This window comes from Tinamus guttatus, unplaced genomic scaffold (assembly GCF_059628265.1).
Source record: "Tinamus guttatus ecotype Peru unplaced genomic scaffold, ASM5962826v1 Tinamus_guttatus_pri_ptg000355l, whole genome shotgun sequence".
Taxonomy (NCBI): Eukaryota; Metazoa; Chordata; class Aves; order Tinamiformes; family Tinamidae; genus Tinamus; species Tinamus guttatus.
Genome location: NW_028288889.1, coordinates 3,160,733 through 3,178,719, shown reverse-complemented (window position 1 = coordinate 3,178,719; position 17,987 = coordinate 3,160,733). Strand labels below are relative to the sequence as shown.

Sequence of the window (17,987 nt, the reverse complement as noted above, 5' to 3'; positions counted from 1 at the left end):
GTGAAAAGAACTTCTTTCCCGTGAGGCTGCCAGAGCCCTGGAACAGGCTGCCCAGAGAGGTTGTGGAGTCTCCTTCTCTGGAGATCTTCCAAACCCACCTGGATGCCACCCTGTGCCATGAGCTCTCGGTGTCCCTGCTGGAGCAGGGGGGTTGGACTAGATGATCTCTAGAGGTCCCTTCCAACCCCAATCATTTTGTGATTTGATGATTAAAATTTCAGCACTTACTTGGCTACTGTTGGATGATTTTGTTGGATACATTTCAGGCCTTAAATTACATGCTTAATATTATTGATTGCTCCTGATAGCCTTTGTTTAGGAAAAGCCCAATATTAAAATGGTAAATTTTAATATTTAATTTTGGTGCTATCAGCAACCCTCAGATCTGAACAAAGGAAAAGACCTTGAAATACAGAGCAACCATTAGATTACAACATTTTTAAAGTTTTGATTTTTATTAGATGTTGGTATATCCTTTAGTGAAATCTGTCATGGAATAAAGAGTTCAGAATAGTTCCAATTCCTTTAAAAACACAGTTGCATTCTCACTAAACCAAAATCATTCCTGTGGGCTACGAAGCGATTTCTTAAATGCAGTGAGCTCATGTCACAGTATCAATCAGATTTTTGAACTAATATAGACAATATGATCTCAAGATTATGATAACATTACTAAGTCTGAAACAGTAGACTAGGTAAAGCAAGATCACAGGCTGCTTATTTCTATTAAGGACTCATTACTTACACAAAGAACTCCAAAACAGAAAAATGTGGCAGAAGTATCCTTATCAGTAACCTGTCCCTAGAAGCAAGGGAGGATCTACAAACTGATTTGATATGTATTAGAAAATAACTAAATCATTAGTGCGCAATATTTTGATTTTTCAAAACACATGCCAGTCAGTGTTTTGTGTATGCACAGCTTAGTTACCCTGCTTTTTCCATGTCAGAGCTCAGTTCATGCAGTTAGTATAGAAGCATACTCTTCCTTCAGAGGAGCTTTGCTTATAATAGCCGTCTGATTCATGATGGCAAATGAAAACTAACATTTGTATAGAAAGTCATAAAATTCCTTATTGAAAGAGTTGGAATAGTCACTGGCCATTTGAATTCAACCCTGAATGTTAATTTTCTAAATAGAAAAAAGAGTTTGAATTGAAAAAAAGTTTGAAAGTTTATGGCCGTATCTCTGTTTATGTAAAGACTTCCATGTATAATCTTGAAATAGAGTCAGTATATGCTGCATTAACACGCTGTCTTATGAAAACTACCTTGTGTTGTGCTGGTAGCAAATGATGACTTTATTAAGTGGTGTTGTGTTATAGGACTGAATTTTGTGTGTAGTCTCTCTTCTCATCAGCATATTCCCAGTTTTCTATTCATAGTGCTCATCTGTGACCTAATAGAGGGTTGATTTTTTTTATTTTATTAAATGAATCCGTAGATGAATTAGAGATTAGATGAATCTAGAGAAAGAATTAATTCCACAAACTATATTAGAGTAGACAAAAATGAATGTGAAGTCAAGATCAGCATTTTTTCAAGCTTTTAATTATGGCTTCCTGATGTATGCTTCCTTGTAGCTTCATTATTTATATTTAGTAATTCACTGTATCTGCACAAATAAACTCATACAAATACCAGAAATGACCTTGAAATGCACAGAACTGGGAAAAGTATAGTTAAAGTAATTAACATGGGAAGTCATCTTACCTGCGAGACAGAAGACAAAACACAGTACAACAAGATGACTGATTATGAGGCACATGGTTGTCTTCATGGTTACCTTCTATTCAGAGATTAGCTCAAAAGGAATTTTGCCTTGCCACGCCAGTATTCAGAGAACCAAAAACACCTGATTAGAGAAAAAGAAAAAGCAGTGAATAATCCTGATACAAGGCTGTATCTCATACCATATTGAACTTGCCATATTAACTCTCTAAACTGAGAGTTAATACTTAAGAGTTAATACAGAATAGTCTTTTGAATAATACACGTTCTATTGAATTTGGTGGATCAAATTAATGAGGTCTTTTATCCAGAGTGCACATTGTTTAAAGGCCTATAGAGCACTTGGATTTTCCACTGATAATAATGCATTTGGCAAAAGTTAATATTGAACGTTCTCTTCCTAAACCACAAATGTTGTTTGGGTTGAATCTAGACCTTCTCTGAGAGAATGCTGCACAGTATTAGAAATACTAGAAAACTGTGTGGTTTACAGTAAACATAAAAAGTGCGGATTCTGTCATCCTTCATCTCAGTCTGTAAGAAGAAAAGAACTGAAGTTCATGAATCTCCTTCAGAATTCATCTACTTTGTCCAGTTTTATCATTCCTTTCAGGCTTTTAGCATACAATTCATGATCTCATGGAAAGTTAGTATTAGCTTTCTTTTAGTTTTCTTTTGATTGCTCTGAGCATAATGAATATTATGTCATTTTAAAAGTTTTCTTTCTTTCCTATGAGAAATTCTGCCTGTATATACCCTACTAAAAAGCCACAGAAATATATATTGAATATTTTAAATATTTTAAGAATTTAGATACCATTTTCCACAATACTTTTCTCCTATACCATTTTCTGCTTCTTTAAATCAGAGTATTTTGATATCTTATTCTTTCTTGTTGGTGGCAGTTATTTCAGTCTTTAGGGCACTGAGTCATCATGTTTGCAGTGTGTCATTTTCATTTTTAATGGATGTATTGCCATGCTTGTATAAAATTATTCTTTACATCTATCACATCTTGTTCATACTGCTGTTTTCTTCTCTTGACTGGCTCTGCTGCAGCACAAGCACTATGACCTTCACACAAAGCAAGGTTTGCAACTTATCAGCGATGGGCTGTTTTCATCTCTCAGCTACACGCTGATGTTATCCACTCTTCTCATTTATTGTATCTGTTACTATTTCATTATACAAGTAAGCTCAATATATACTTGAATACCATTCAGTAAGCTGCATCATAGGGCATGTTTGCATGCTAATATGCCACTCTCTTTTCTTTGCAGGATGCAATCTTGATGTTAATCTGTTCCAACTTTCCATTCCAAGTACTTGTGACTCAGATAGCAGCTTTTACCTAGATTCCTGCACTTTCCATGCTAAAAAGTGTTCTCTTTTCCAAATTTTATATGCTTTAGATCTTGTTTTAAAACTGCTGTTTCTCACCTCCAGCAGCAAGCAATAGACTGCTTTAAATTTCACAGCACCTGTATATACATGCCTATCTCCACTAGTATTTTGGGGATAAATGCTATTCCAATCAACAGAGAGTCTCTGGTTTGAGTTTTTACCAGACAGGAGTGTTGCATTGCATTAGTCTCATGCGTCCCCCTGAGGGGACTAGGAACATGCTTCAGCCATTAAGACTTTACAATTTTTTCCCTTCTCCTCACCTTGGGAAATCTTTTTTGTTGTTGTTTTTTTCTCTCTCTCTCTTTTTTTTCCTACTGTTTTACTGCCATTAAGGACTGTCTATGCTCTACTGAGCTCTCTCCTGGAATTCCAGATTTTACTCAGGCAAAAGGAGATGTAGGCAGTGGCAGTGCCACTGGTGACAACTCCTTCTCTTCACATACACACCAACATTTCTGTTCAGTTCAGGAGTCTACTTATGAAGTCAATCACACCCACCTACAGTGCTCTGGTTCAAATAATATAGAAGACTGAAAAAGGAGACTGGATTCCCTCTGGATAAAATCAGACCAAAAGTCACATGGAAAGAGAGCAACTAACATGTTCCAACAGCACTAGACTACAGCTGGTCTGAAATAAAGCCCCCACAACACACTATGTGACTTCTGGGTTTACAGCATCAAGGTTTTGATAACACAGCCACTTCCGCCTTCACCCACTTTTACCAGAAATCACTGGAAACACTCAGAGAAATGTAGGTTTGCTATTTTCCCCTTTTACAAGAATGCTTGAACACGCAGAGTGCCAAATAATGCTAAAAAGGCAGGAGCCCTCATGTTCCTTTGAATGTATCTCAAATAGCTCAATTAAATTACGGAGCTTTTAATAGAAGGCAGTTTCATGTGGTCCTTTATTAAGCTAACAGCATGAAAGTCTTTTTGGCTTAGAAATTACCTGAGTTGTTGAACTTCATCCTTTACCCTTATTTTGGCAGACAAAATGAGCAGGGAGCAATACTATTAGCTGCCATCATGCTGACAGTCATGATATTTGCATGAAAAACAGTGTTCAGCAAAACACACAGCAGAGCCAAACAGCAATCCCAAGAGCTGGGGTTTATTATTGTCTGGAATAAAAAAAAAGGGCTCTTATGTTGGTAACAAACACATACACATATTGTAGCTGGATTTAGTTACCCAAGTGGAATAATTTACTAAGCAACTTTGCCCTCTTGCTTTTGCAGACATTACAGCTTTTTCAAACTCTGCCATTATTTTTTGTTCTACCATACGATGAAAGATATTCACAACTCTTTAACTTACATGACCGGGGTATGAACTGCTCTATCAAAAAGAAAGAGGTAAGCAACATCAGCGAATCACTTGGTACACATTTCCTGCAGCCAGGTCATGCCTGTGAAGCTGATGATGTTATCACTCTGCCTCCCCCAGACCATTTATTCCAAAGTGACATGAGTTAAACTGCATAGTTACTGTGAAATAATGCACCTAATTAAATAGTAATGAAACAGTAATTCTGTTGGAACAATGGGAATTACACAGTAACTCATGATGATAATAGCTATGTTCAAATATGCTGATGGATTAAACTGTTAAGAATAAACGCGAGTTTTCTCTCTGACACTACAGGCACCATTGCAGACAGAAAATCCTTCTTTCAATTCAGATTCAATCCTGAAAAGTCTCTTCCTTAGTTCTTTGAAAATTCATTTCTGTTGGCTCAATCACACTGGTTCAAATTGCAGTAAATTAAAATTTTGTCTGTAAATCACATGCTATAAACACCTCACTTCATTCATATAAACAATACCCTTCCTGCCAGGATTAAAATCCTCTCCTCACTTCCATTCCTTTCAGCTGAACAAGCGCTGCACACAGAACACATCTAGCCTGACTCATCTCAGTTTGGGGAAGAGAAGCGAGGCTGTTGCACATTGCTCTGGCAAGCTTCAGCAGAACCGTCTGCAATGAGAGCAGGCAGCACATGGCTTCCCTTACCCTCCTTCCTCTGAAGTGCTGTATCTGTACCTGATGCCACTACCCAGCTGCGTAGGGAAGAGCTCCCGCTCGCTGGAGCAGCAGCACTGCCAGCGCAGGCGGCACTGTGGGCTGCAGTGCTCACGCCGCGCATCCACTGCCTTTTTGTTTCGGCTTTACAGCTCTCCCCTTTTTCCTTGCAGATCAAGGACATGGGTGCTGAAGTAAAAATCATTCCCTAACAAAAGAACAGGCATTAGCACAACTCACTTTACGCCCCTGTAAAATCACAGAATACTTATATGCTTAGATACAGACATTTTAGACTACAAAGTCTAATTAAGCTGAGTGTACTATCCTTTTTTTCCCACACAGAGTATATAATTATAGCAAATGAGTAAGCGATTTTCAAAATATGTAATAAAATGAGGAAGTGCTTAACCGCAACCGTGTCAAATTTAATTACTATCTAATGCTCATTAACATATTTATTTCTCTTTTCCCTGTTTTGTTTCCCCAGTGAGCCGGTCACGACTGCAGGACCTTCCTCCTGCTGGATCCAAGACAACTGCTCTGGGTGAGCTGTCTGGAGTGCAACCATCCCAAAGGTGGTGTGGAGAAACTGGGACACTGGCTGCTGAGCAGAAAGCACGTTCAATTTTTAACACAGGGATCTCCCAGAGCTCTTTTTGGAGGCTTGCAGTGTCTCATGAGGCTTCCTGATGATGAGAAGCATTCCCTGGACAACAGGGAAGACCTGCCTCTATATTATCAAAATGTAATAGTTCATTAATCTCCCAGAAAAAGTGCTTTAGGAAAAAGTCTACATTTTCTTCTGTATTCTTGTTCAGGTCTACATTGTGTGCTTTGGCTGTAAAGATTAAGGAGAAAAAGATCCACTTTTTACAGCTATGAAAGTAGCCAGTTTTTACATCAATTCATAAATATAAACATGTAGATAACATTACCAATCTGTAAGGATATGTCATAATGGAGATAGATATAAAGGAAAATAAAAAACAGCAGGTAAAGGAAGGCAGTGAAATAAAGAATTTCAAATAAACTACATAAACTACTATATTTGAAATCAAGAAGAGGTGGATGAGGAATAGACGAAGGACCAACACAGTCTAGCAAACCCAGACGTCTACTATGGAAACTGGAGCAACAGTGCAAAATGTTAAAGGGTGGAAGAGGAAGCAAAGCTACAGAACTTGCCAAAGCAATGCAGAGAAAAATGCAACAGAGAGAGAAAGAAAGGCAAATACAGATGTGTGAGAAGGGGACTTTGCAATTCTTGTATTTTGATCAACTAGACTAGCACAAAGTAATGAAAGGAGAATTTGGTTATGAAAGCAGAGAATCATGTTGCAGTTGCATAAGAGAACTAATGATAGATACATCTAGTTTAAAAGACAGTTTAAGGAGGTTGTCACGGTCCCTGTCAGTAAGTCTGAGTTTTTACCCTAACAAGCTCTTCCTTGAATCTCCCTTCCTGTGGCTTTCAGGATGGGAACAGCTTGACAACTACATCTACCCTTGGCATCTGTTCAGGGCTCCCTCTTAAGAATCCCCAGTGCAGAACTTGTAGTGTGAGGGCAAAGGAAAGTGTTTACAAGTTCTGGTTTACTAAATTTTGCTAAGAGAGGCAAATGGAATTTCTTGTGATGATCTTCATTTCTTGCTATACGATTATAATTATGCATATTGAAGTTTTAAAAGGAGTAGAGATTCCATCCAGATTAGCCTACAGATAGACAAAATCTATCTGTAGAGGAAATCTCTGGTTCTCCATCCTTCACTGAATCATGAATGTACATAATTGCAATAAATCATCAGTAAATTAAAAAAGTGGCAAGTTATAATCAAAACTTCTTAGGAGCAACGTATTGCTTCAACCTAATCAGTGTTTTGTATTTGTTTTTATTTCAGGCTCTTTTAGCGATTTTAGTAAGCACATAACTGCTTGTTTTCTTGATTTTTCTTGGAAGAGTTTGCATTTTTCACTATTATAACTCGCTTCTTAAATCTTATTAGTTGCTCAGCATGGAATTACCAATAAAGTTCTCCATTTAATGAAAACACTGATCTACTTTGCATATTATTTATTGTACTTCCATTTATCCCCTTCTATGATTCTGTTTTTAACAATTTAATTTTGAAAACAACCAAAAAGTTTCCTGTTTTATATTAGACTCATTCATTAGGAAGGGGACTGCATCTTCCTCAAAAAATGTGGCTTCTCAGTCATCATCCACAAACATATGGTTTATTTCTGAAATTAACACTTTAGCTACTCATGTCTGCTAGCATTTTCTATTTTCAGAAAAATCAGGACAGTTAAGTTCCTTGGCCCCAAATGGATATATCTTGTCTCGAATTTTTGTAAGCAAATTCTTTCAAGTATACTTCCAAGTCAGCCCTACAGTACTATCAAAAATTTTAGATGACCACTAATATCTTTTACAGTCCACAAGTGGGTTTAACTCCATTCACAAAGACTTATAGAAACAATTTTCTATTACCTTTTGATCATCTTTGATTTTTTTTAACATAGTCTGCTTTTCTTGTCACCTTTTGTCAAGTGGAAATGCAAGTTAAAATTTCTGCCTTCAAAACACAGCCCCTGCCCCCATCAGTACTGCCACTGCCTCAGTCACTTCCGGTGAAGCTTTTATAGTATTTTTCCAATCCATAGTCTTTAAAGACTGGAGCTGATTCTTGCATTTTTCATGAACGAAAGCCAGCTAACAAGCCCACAAGCTTAAGCAAGATCTGTGATGATCCACATATTCTTGAGGAGAACACAACATACATCTACATAAAAAACACCCACCGAGTTAAAGCAAAAGTACGAACAGTCTAAACCTAAGGAAAAGATACTCCAAAGTCTTTTGCTTGCTTATGGATGTTAAATAAATAATTAAATAAATATGCATCGATTCTTTAATATGTTAAGACACATTAAAATAATAACTGATACTACCACTTGTGGATATTTTTGCCTACTAAACATTAGCTTGGAAACACAAAGAAGGATGTTTCATAGGTGATTAGGACTCCAGCATTGTTGCAGGACCTGTCACAAGTTTCAGTAAGAAACTCTATCTAAAGTTTTGAATACGATATGGAAATTGTTATTCTTCTGGAAATATTTTTTTTCTTTATTTATTTTACAAAAAAATCTCAAATCTGTAGGCTTGATAGAACTAACAGCCTGGCACACCAATGACACCAAAACATATCCTGGCTCAGATTTACCCTTTTTTCCCCCTCTCCATCCTTAACCTTCTTATTTGGAAGTTGTAATTTCCCTCCAAGAATCAACCACAAAGAAGATAAATTCCTTCTCGAGACATGCTTTGAACTGTACTTTCTGTCCTTGTCAGCTAAAGAGTTTGTTCTAAAAAGCAACCAAAAATTGTCTGTTATAGAAACAAGATAATATTGTTTGCAGAAGACAGTTATAGAATGCAGAAGATACTATGGAACTGAATTGCAACTACTGCTACAGGATGCCTGCTTTCCATGGTAATTTTTTAATGCACTCTCCCTTTAAGTAGGACAACATGCTGGTATTTGAACACACTGAATTTAAATCTTCTGTATTTTTAAGTTACACATTGAGTAAGTAATACCCTAAGTAACAGTTTCTTCTTCTGTCAGGTGCTCAGTAGGCATATTTGCTTTTTTGCTGAGCAAAAAAGGAACGTTATGGAACCACTTTGCTTGTTACTACATCATCCTTTCCATTTTATTTCTTTTTTTCTTCATTTTTCTTCTGTCTTTCTGTTATTTTGTCCTCTTAATTATTTCATGCACCTAGTGAGATATTTTTCTTATTTGCATTCAAAAGCTCATTATGAATCTCCATTCCTTGTTTTCCCTGGTACAGTTTTACAGTGGTTACACAGGTATCTTACCTTTGCAGGTAATCAATGACTCTGCAACAAAGAGCCATTTTATGTTGCTATTATAAACATTTATCTTTCTGTTAGGAAGGCTAAGTATCATCTAATTTTAAGTAAGATCAACAGTTCAGCCTTACTCTTAATTCTCAATTGGTTATTTTTGTTGAGTCACTGAGCTGATTTGAAATACCTTCAGGTAACGAACTGTTGTTTAGAGGTCTTTAATCACGGTGCTAGCAGCAAAGGGTCAGGCAGCCAGTCTTCCAAGTCCTTTCCACATGTTTTGCTCTATCAGCAACTGGCTGTTCTTCCTTGAGTAATAAAGAAGAAAAATATCACCCTCTGCTGCTATAATCCACAGCCATTGCTCATACTTGCCTGAAAGCATGCTGCAAGGGCTATGCTACCTAAAGATTGCCTGGTAAAAAAATATTAGTCAACAAAAATCAATAAACCTCCTGTCAAACACAGAGCCACAGCGTTCCTATACATTCAAGTTGTTTTCATTTGCCTCTCCCCCTTTCAGCATTCAAAGTCTATTTAGTGTAATTTGAACCCAAAATAGGCAAACATGTTCAAGGTCCTAACTCCACCATTAATTTTTCACTCAGAAATGATCACTCAAGAAAAAATGTGTTAACCATGAGTACAAATAAATATCAATTATTAAAACTGTATGTTTCCATACAAAAGACAAGTTTTTTTTTTGTTACTGTAGCCATTAATTTTCAAGTGACAACAAAGTTATCTTCTCCAGCAAATCTGAGTGTGTAATTTTTGTGATCATTTGGAGGTTTTCTTCTGTTGAAGTTTAAAATAGAAAAGTTATGCTGGTTGTTTTGACTACTCAGAACCTTAAAGTTAAATCTTAAATATACTAGGTCCAATTCTAAGAGAACATTTTTGACATTTAAAAAAAGCATATGAGATTATACGAAAACCTTTACACTTTTTTTTATCTCACTGTAATATTTCATTGAATTTAGTAATATCTTGCTTTTCATCACTAAAAATGAAGATGTGGGAATAAATCACATATGTTTAGTAAGTTCATAGCAGAGTTATGCATATTGATAGGAAGTTTATTTACATCATCTGCAACTCAGGACATCCAATAACATATTTTCTTCTCTACAGCTTAAGACAAACGCGATATGGGATTTCATCTTCATGCTGCATGTTTCCTAGCAACTCTCTTTAAATCAGAGTGGCTTTTTTCTTACATCATTCACTTGCAACTGTTGAGGATGTTTAAAAACATCTCTTTCATCCTGTGAATAAACAATTCGAATTAGATTAGCAAGCAGCTGCAAGCAGAAGGGAAAAAAAAAAAAAAAGGAAAATTAATTCAGTGTTTACTAGAATCTGCTAGTAGATTTTAGAATAATATTATTTGTGCCCTTTGGTTTTAAGATTATACATTTCAAGACTTGTGATATACATGGTCATTTTTTACAGGTTTGAGTTGCCATGTACCACTGCAAGTACTCTTCATCTTAATGTGATGGAACTAAAGATGTAGTATGTTTTAAAATTCACTTTTCAAATATACTTAATTGTGAGACAGACTTTATGCATTATGAACATTTTAAAAGATAAACGATTGCTATTTATCTGTAACAATTTTTTTTTTTCTGTTGTCTTCAGAATCACAGTTTTTGGAAAGCCTTCAGTTTGTCATCTCAAAATTATGATTTGATACTTTTCATATATTCTTCAACTGTGCTATAAGCTCAGAGGCACATAAAAGAGACAAAAATACCTCTTAAGGCTTAGTCAAGGAGGGGAAATGCACTGATGTGCACCATTTGAACAGCCTTTGGATGACTTCCAGAGTTAAAACTGAGAGACATCAGAAATCAGCTCTTTCCAACGTTAATAGGAAAAAAATACTAATTTCATGATTGCACTTATATAAAATCTTTTCAAAAGCTCTTCAGAAACTAAAATAAAAATCTTACTCAGAAAAAAACTCCTCAAACTTTCTACACACTTTTATAGATAACTGATCAGATAATTACCTCGACAGCTGTTTGCCCATATGTCAGTCCTTAGAACCATATGTTACAGAACACTGCAAATGAAAGTTATACTGTCTTACTAGTAGCAAGTATCCACTTGCTCTAATTACCACCTGAAACACAGAATTACTCCCCTTTCCCCCTTAAAATAATTAAAGCTGAAGTAATAGTAAGAAAACTAAAAGTTGTCCTCTTCTCAATGGTTTCTGCTACAGAGCCATCAGAAGAAATTACCAGTTTCTGGAGATGTTATCAGGTATCCGTTATATAAAACAGTGGGCATCTTGGAAAGATCCCATGACACCGCAATGGGAAAACCATGATACTTATATAGTATGATGAGTATGTCTCTATGTATTTCATGTGCCATACACAATAGAAACATGTATGGACATTATAAAAAAAAAGCTATAATCAAAAACATGAGTACATCCTTAATTTGATTTCTTGAGAGTGCATATCTTATTATATTTTTAATTACAATAGCATATGCTATGTCCGTTCTCCTTCTCAAAGTGTGGAAGTTTCCAGACAGTCTAGTAAGAGAACTCAACATGTAGTGGACACAACAGCCTGAAGACAAATACAGGGAGTTCTCCTTGTTCTCTGCACCAACGAGCACAATCATACTTAGTGCACAAAACAGAGCTGCAAAGAGCTAAAACTCACTGTAGAACATGTGTGAACTAAACTTTTTTTAGAAATATAATTCAATTATTAATATATAGGTCAATTATTAACCTATTTTTTTTTGGCCAGAATAACAAGAGTGCACGTTTCCTATCCGAAACTACATTCTGTTCAGAAAAATTCAGCTGGGAATTTCTTATAGTTCATCTACATTAGCATTTTAGCATGCAAGAAGACTGAGCATTGAAGCAAATCTCCTGATCTTCTCTATTGAAGCATTTTTGCTATACGTTACATGGCCTTCAAGTGCAAAAGCTGTCTTTGTTTTACACTAAGCTGAAAGAGAAGATGCATCCAGAAGTGTTCCAACTGCTGATGGGCATTCAGTCCAAAGGAACAGACTAGAATTCCCTCAGCATCATATGTTTTGCTTTACTAGTCTGTTCTCACTGAATAACAATATTTGCTAATGAAAACACACCTTCAGTGAAGCAGATTCAAAATTTTTGGACAACCTAGAATTGTGGAAAATTGGGTTAGAAAGGATCTTGGAAAAACATCTAGTTCCATTACTTAGTCTTGCTAGTTTAAGTCTCACTTCAATGCATGAAGGAACCTTGTTCACCTCATTCTAACATCTAACTTCCAAGAGTGAAGCAAATATTTGTTGCTTGCAAAATATTCAAAATATCTTCCTAAAAGTTTGGTAGAATTATAGGCATTCAAAAGCAAGTTCTTACAAAGGGAAGAACAGAGAAATTTAATTACCCATATGTTACTATCTCTATAAATACTACCAGTCATTTCTTGAGATGCTGAAAAGTATTACTGATGAGAGTGCATTACTGTTTGTGACAGCAGCGTGGAAAGTATTTAGCCCCACTTCCTGACTTCATACAAGCATTTTTGTGGTTTAAAAATCTCCAAAAACTTGTTTCTATTTCTAAAATACTTTATGAATTCTTCATATATCAAGTTTTCCACTACAAATGTTATGAGAGTTTTACCAAGGTTAACCTTTTCAAATTTATCATTTTCCACAAAAAGTGAGCATAAAGAGTCTTCAACACTCACATATGTCGGAAACTCCCCCAAGGTTATGGCACTGATCCAAAAATAATGAGATCAAAAAAAAATAGCAGATCTGCCTTTCCCTCTTTTAACTGTTCTCCCCAGACCTAATATTTGCAGCAGAGCTACAGTGCTGTCAGCTTTCTCTAGAAGTGCACAGCAAGATGACATTGGCTCCTGCTGCAAGAGCTGAATCTCCCTGAGGAGAAGTAAACCCAACTTCTTCTCCAAACCAGAATTAATTGTCAAGTAGATGTGCAACCTTCAGTCCAGCACACGAGACACAGCCTGCAGCTCACAATTACAGTACCCTACTTGCCTCCCCACCAGATCCGCTCCCCAAAAGACCACATTTGCCTCCAGGTCCCACCAATCATCTCAGCTTTCCTTGCAAGAAGGAGCCTCCTTGCCCCAGAGCAGCACTGCCAGGCCAGTGAGCAGAAATGAAAATAGACTTTTTTTTTTTTTTTAAAGGGAGAGTGAGAAAGAGAGGGTATCACAAGATACTGAGTGCCTTCTATTATCTCACACGTTCCTATGAAAAAGGTCTCCAGAGCAGGGGCTGGAACAGGTATTGGAATAGCCAGTTCCAGCAAGTGGGGAATTACTAGATAGTTTGAGTGTCTATGGGAGGGATCCACATTGTACATATGGGTCTGCATGGCCATATATTTTCACCCTAATCAGCCAGAGGGCAACAGGACGAGGCTGTTGGCGCTGTGTTTTCTCTCTGTACTGATATGTGGCTGGCCATATGCAGGCCACAGTTTGCAGGTTTAGCTTCCTGAGAGAGCCATTCAGATCGGGAAGCGAGCTGTGTGCGGATCTAACCTTTGTAATACATGAACTTGTATAAAAATATGTACTTGTATACACAATAGTGCAAAAGTATAAATATTATAAAAAGTATGAATGATCAGTTTAATGAATGAATCAAAAGAATCATTTAGTATCACCTCTAAGCAACAAATACATCTATAAAGCCAAAAGAGAGAAGTACTTGGTTTCATAGACACAAACCACTCTGCTTTGCTTTTTATTCTAAAACACCAAGGGAAAATAGTTAAATAAAGAAGCCAAACAGATATATGAGAGCCAAAGGACTGATCTACTGAAGTGTCTGCAAATATTTAAGTATAAGATGAACACATACTGCAAAATCACAGGAGGCACTCATCAGTTTCCAGGATTCAAGCCTAGAAAACTGCATTTTAGAGATCTTGATCCAAGTTTCATATTGCTATGACAAAAAAAAACATATTTTGATATGTACATAAATATAGATTAGGCAAGTCAGCCACCAAAAAAAGGAGAGAAGGCATTTCTTTTCTTCGCATGTCAGGGTTGCATTGTTAAGAAATTTCTTTCCAATAGACAATTTCAAATAGTTAAGGATATTTTAGGTGATTAGTGCTCTGTTGAATGTAATATACGAGTGCATTCTTTCACAGAGGCTTTTTTAACATGTCAAGAAATCAAAACAACCTTGTCAGGTATCAGATGTTGATTGCAAAGTAACCCCATAACATCCTTCAACAACTGCAATTTCTTCTGAGCAATAAAAAAGTCAGTGTTAACTCCATTAAATAACTACGAAGAGTTCTTGCGCACCTGGTCTGTATTTACCGTATTTCTGATGAAGACTTAGAAGAAGCTAAATTAAGGAATACATATTTTCTGACAGAGGCCTTGTCTGTTTAGGAGCTCCTTACAAAATGTGAATGAAATGATAACAAAAAGGATAATACGGCATGTCTAGAAGAGATAATCCTTTCAGAACATGCATGTTATTTTTGGGAGATTTACTGTCTCATTGCATCTTTAATTTGAAAGGGTATGAGATAATCACAGATTCACAGGCTGGAAGGGACCTCTAGAGATCATCTAGTCCAACCCCCCTGCTCCAGCAGGGACACCTAGAGCCACAGGGTGGCATCCAGGTGGGTTTTGAAGATCTCCAGAGAAGGAGACTCCACAGCCTCTCTGGGCAGCCTGTTCCAGGGCTCTGTCACCCTCACAGGAAATAAGTTCTTCCTCACATGGAGATAGAACTTCCTGTGTTTCAACTTAAATCCATAATCCATACCATAATCCATATGGTATGTTATGGTTAATGTGTTTACTAAGACTGTTAGCATTTCAGCATTAAAGAGAATTCTAGATTCAGGATGCTCATGGCCTTTACTTACTAAAATTTTGTGAAAAATATAGTGAAATTTTAGTATTTGCTCCTATTATGTTCACATTTTGTTCATACTTGTTCATGGTGTGGTCAACCAGCATTGCTTCTAAATAGCTGATTTAGCTATTTAGCTCAATTTCGGGATATGGATATATATATATATTTCAATTATTTTAGATTTGGGGTGCCAGGAGTACTCAACAAATAAAGTGGTCATTTAAATTCCCAAACCTATTCAGTTGTACTGTTAACTAGTCACACAAGAGTAATAGTTCTCATTTTTGCTTTCTTGACCCAAATATTGAAGAATAGTATATTCTAGATGTAAAGAAAGGGAAAACCACAGCATCACCTGCAGACATTGCTCTATTCAGTAAGCCCACCAGCTTTAAAAAGCTGGAAGCTTTTAGCATACCAGTAAAGTAATGGGCATGATCAGTGATATAGCAGGGCATCTACAGATTAATAGTATCCATTTATTGACTTAAAAAAAAAAAAACTCAATTACAAATAATTTAACTTATAATCTTTTATGGATACTCTCTTCAGTGCTTGTCTTTGTCTTTACCTCCCTCGCTCCTCGTCAAAGTGTTCAAGTTTTCTGAAATACCTCAAATATTCAGTCAAGCTAATTTAACAGGAGAGGCATGCAAAGTACCCTTCACATTCAATTTATCTCAGAAAATTAGATAAAATTACCTCCCTGATGTATAGATGAAATTAGAATAGAGTAGCAGACAAAATGCCACTCACAGCAAGCAAAATCAGAAAACAGAGTAACCTCATTACCTTCACTGGTATCTCCCTATGCTTTTATATTGACAAATATAAAATGAGAAAGTAGCCTAGAAAGCCTTATTGGTACCCAAAAAAGCAATGTGGAAGAGACTACCATTTGTACATACATTCTGTGTCCTGCTAATGCATTTGTCAAGTAAATCATGACATTATTATCAACATAAATTTGGTCATTCTATTTCTCATTGCATTAAAATAATTCATTTTCAAAATATACAGCACTGGTATCATAATATTAATTATGTTGTCTGAAAAATTCTGAGAACTTTCTAGGTCTCCTTTATTTGATGAGAAAGTTTTCTAATTCATATGACAAACACAATATGAAAAAAATATTCTAAACATAGGCTATACATACTGTTCTTTGCCTGTGGAATATCTGAAATAAACTATTAAAGTCACCAGATCTTTTGCAGGAAAGGCTTACATATTAACTTGTTCTTCTCACTAACAGGGTAGGTCTAGATCACAGAGGTAATTTTTAATACCATCTGTCCTGATGAAGTAACTGAAAAATTGTCTTCAAAAATATTAAAATAAGATAAATCACGACCTTCAGTATGACTTGTTATCTTTATTGAGAGATGTCATCTTACATTACTGTTTCAGCTTCAGTGGTTTACTTTAACGGTGCAACCTGGCTTTCTTTTTTTAAATAGTAACCAGAGAAATTGATAGGCAATATTGAAGAGCTAAAATTTCATATTTTGTGACCTATCACAAGGATCTAGTGCCCAAACTGCACATGGTTAGTTGTATTCCTTAACAACTTTTTGCTGCTTAAGAGAGAGCTAGAACACAGTCCCTAATCAGTTAGTATGGGGAATACTGAATGCAACAGTTCTAGGTCTCTATTATGTTCTGAAATAAATATGACTCATCATAGGACACATAATAACAATTGACAGCTCTTAGCACTAAATTAACTAAGACTAAAGCAACATATTTGCAAATGAAAGCTACACAAACAAGTTAGCATCAAAATCAGACTTAAAATATGAAATTGTTTAAGACTTCATATTAGTATATAAATAGTCAACCTTTTTAAAAGCCTAAGAATTATCTGGAAATGTTTATCTGCTAAGTTATGAATTTGAATAAAATCAACGGAATCTATACATTCAAGATCATTCTAAGTGGTTATTTAGTGTTTAAACCACAAACTTGTAGTTAGTGATTTTGTAGATTTTGATTCAATTTTCATTTTATATGGTATGTAACCCTTTGCACTTCTTAACTCTCAACAGACACATGATAGATCTTAAAAGACTACACAAGTTGAAGTCTGACAGCTCTTGCTAACATCTTACAGAAGACACTGTAAAACTGTCTTTCAACTCAAGAATATATTTTAATGAGTATCTTTGTGTTACTGTATCTTAGGGTCATTTTAACCTAAGAAACTTGCTTTCTGATGTCTTCCCTTTCTGAACATTATTGATCACTCTAATAGGCAAGCCAACAACTATACTCTAAAATCAAAGCACCTTGGGTCCCCACGTAATAAAACAAAAGAAAGAAAGTTGAAAAACAAATTACTCCTAACAAGACATTTTTTGACCTGTTTATCTTGGTCATATTTGCTATTTGAAAGAAAATGTAAAATCACTGCTGTTGTACTGTCAGATGACAAAAGTCTGGCAAAATAATAAATTAACAACAACAAAAAAGGCATTCAGAGTGTTCTACTTAGAAAACCAAGGCATTCACTGCAATAAGAAATAAATTACTGAGGTCCTAAAACAAAATGGGCCTACACTCTGGAAAGCGAAAACTATAAAAAGGAGGACAGTGGACATGCAACTTAATTCAGGTTTCCAGGACAATGTTGTGGCTAAAGGAACTCTATGACCTTTAGATATAGCATGATTAAGAAGTATAATTATGATGTTAATTTTTTCCATATATGGAATTGCATGACTGATATTGGAACACTGCAAATAATTATGATGGGCCATATTTATTAAGAGAATTTTTTTAAAAAAGTGTGGAGAGATGTAACAAAAAAAAAACACTAAAGGAGTGCAGAAAGTGTCCTATGGCAAGCTTTGTTGTTGTTTGTTTGTTTCCTTATTCAACATGTTATGCATACCAAAATGAAGACTGAGGAATAACCTGATTACAGGATATATTTTTCTCATGGGTATTAAATACTGGATACAAAAGGATTCTTGAATCTATTGGAGAAAAGCCCAACAGGAACAAAAAGCTGGGAATTGATGCCAGAGTGACTCACACT

The 17,987-nt window shown here is 35.8% G+C and overlaps 1 protein-coding gene across 1 annotated transcript in view; it reads right to left on the bottom strand.

The window, feature by feature from the left end:
- Positions 1-17,987, bottom strand: part of CNTN1 (contactin 1) — a 330,215-nt gene that overhangs the window by 81,085 nt on the left and 231,143 nt on the right. The window contains exon 2 of the mRNA XM_088529924.1: positions 1,714-1,855. Coding sequence (XP_088386050.1) covers positions 1,714-1,780 — 67 coding nt within the window. The 5' untranslated portion in view covers positions 1,781-1,855. The remainder of the gene's footprint in view (positions 1-1,713; positions 1,856-17,987) is intronic.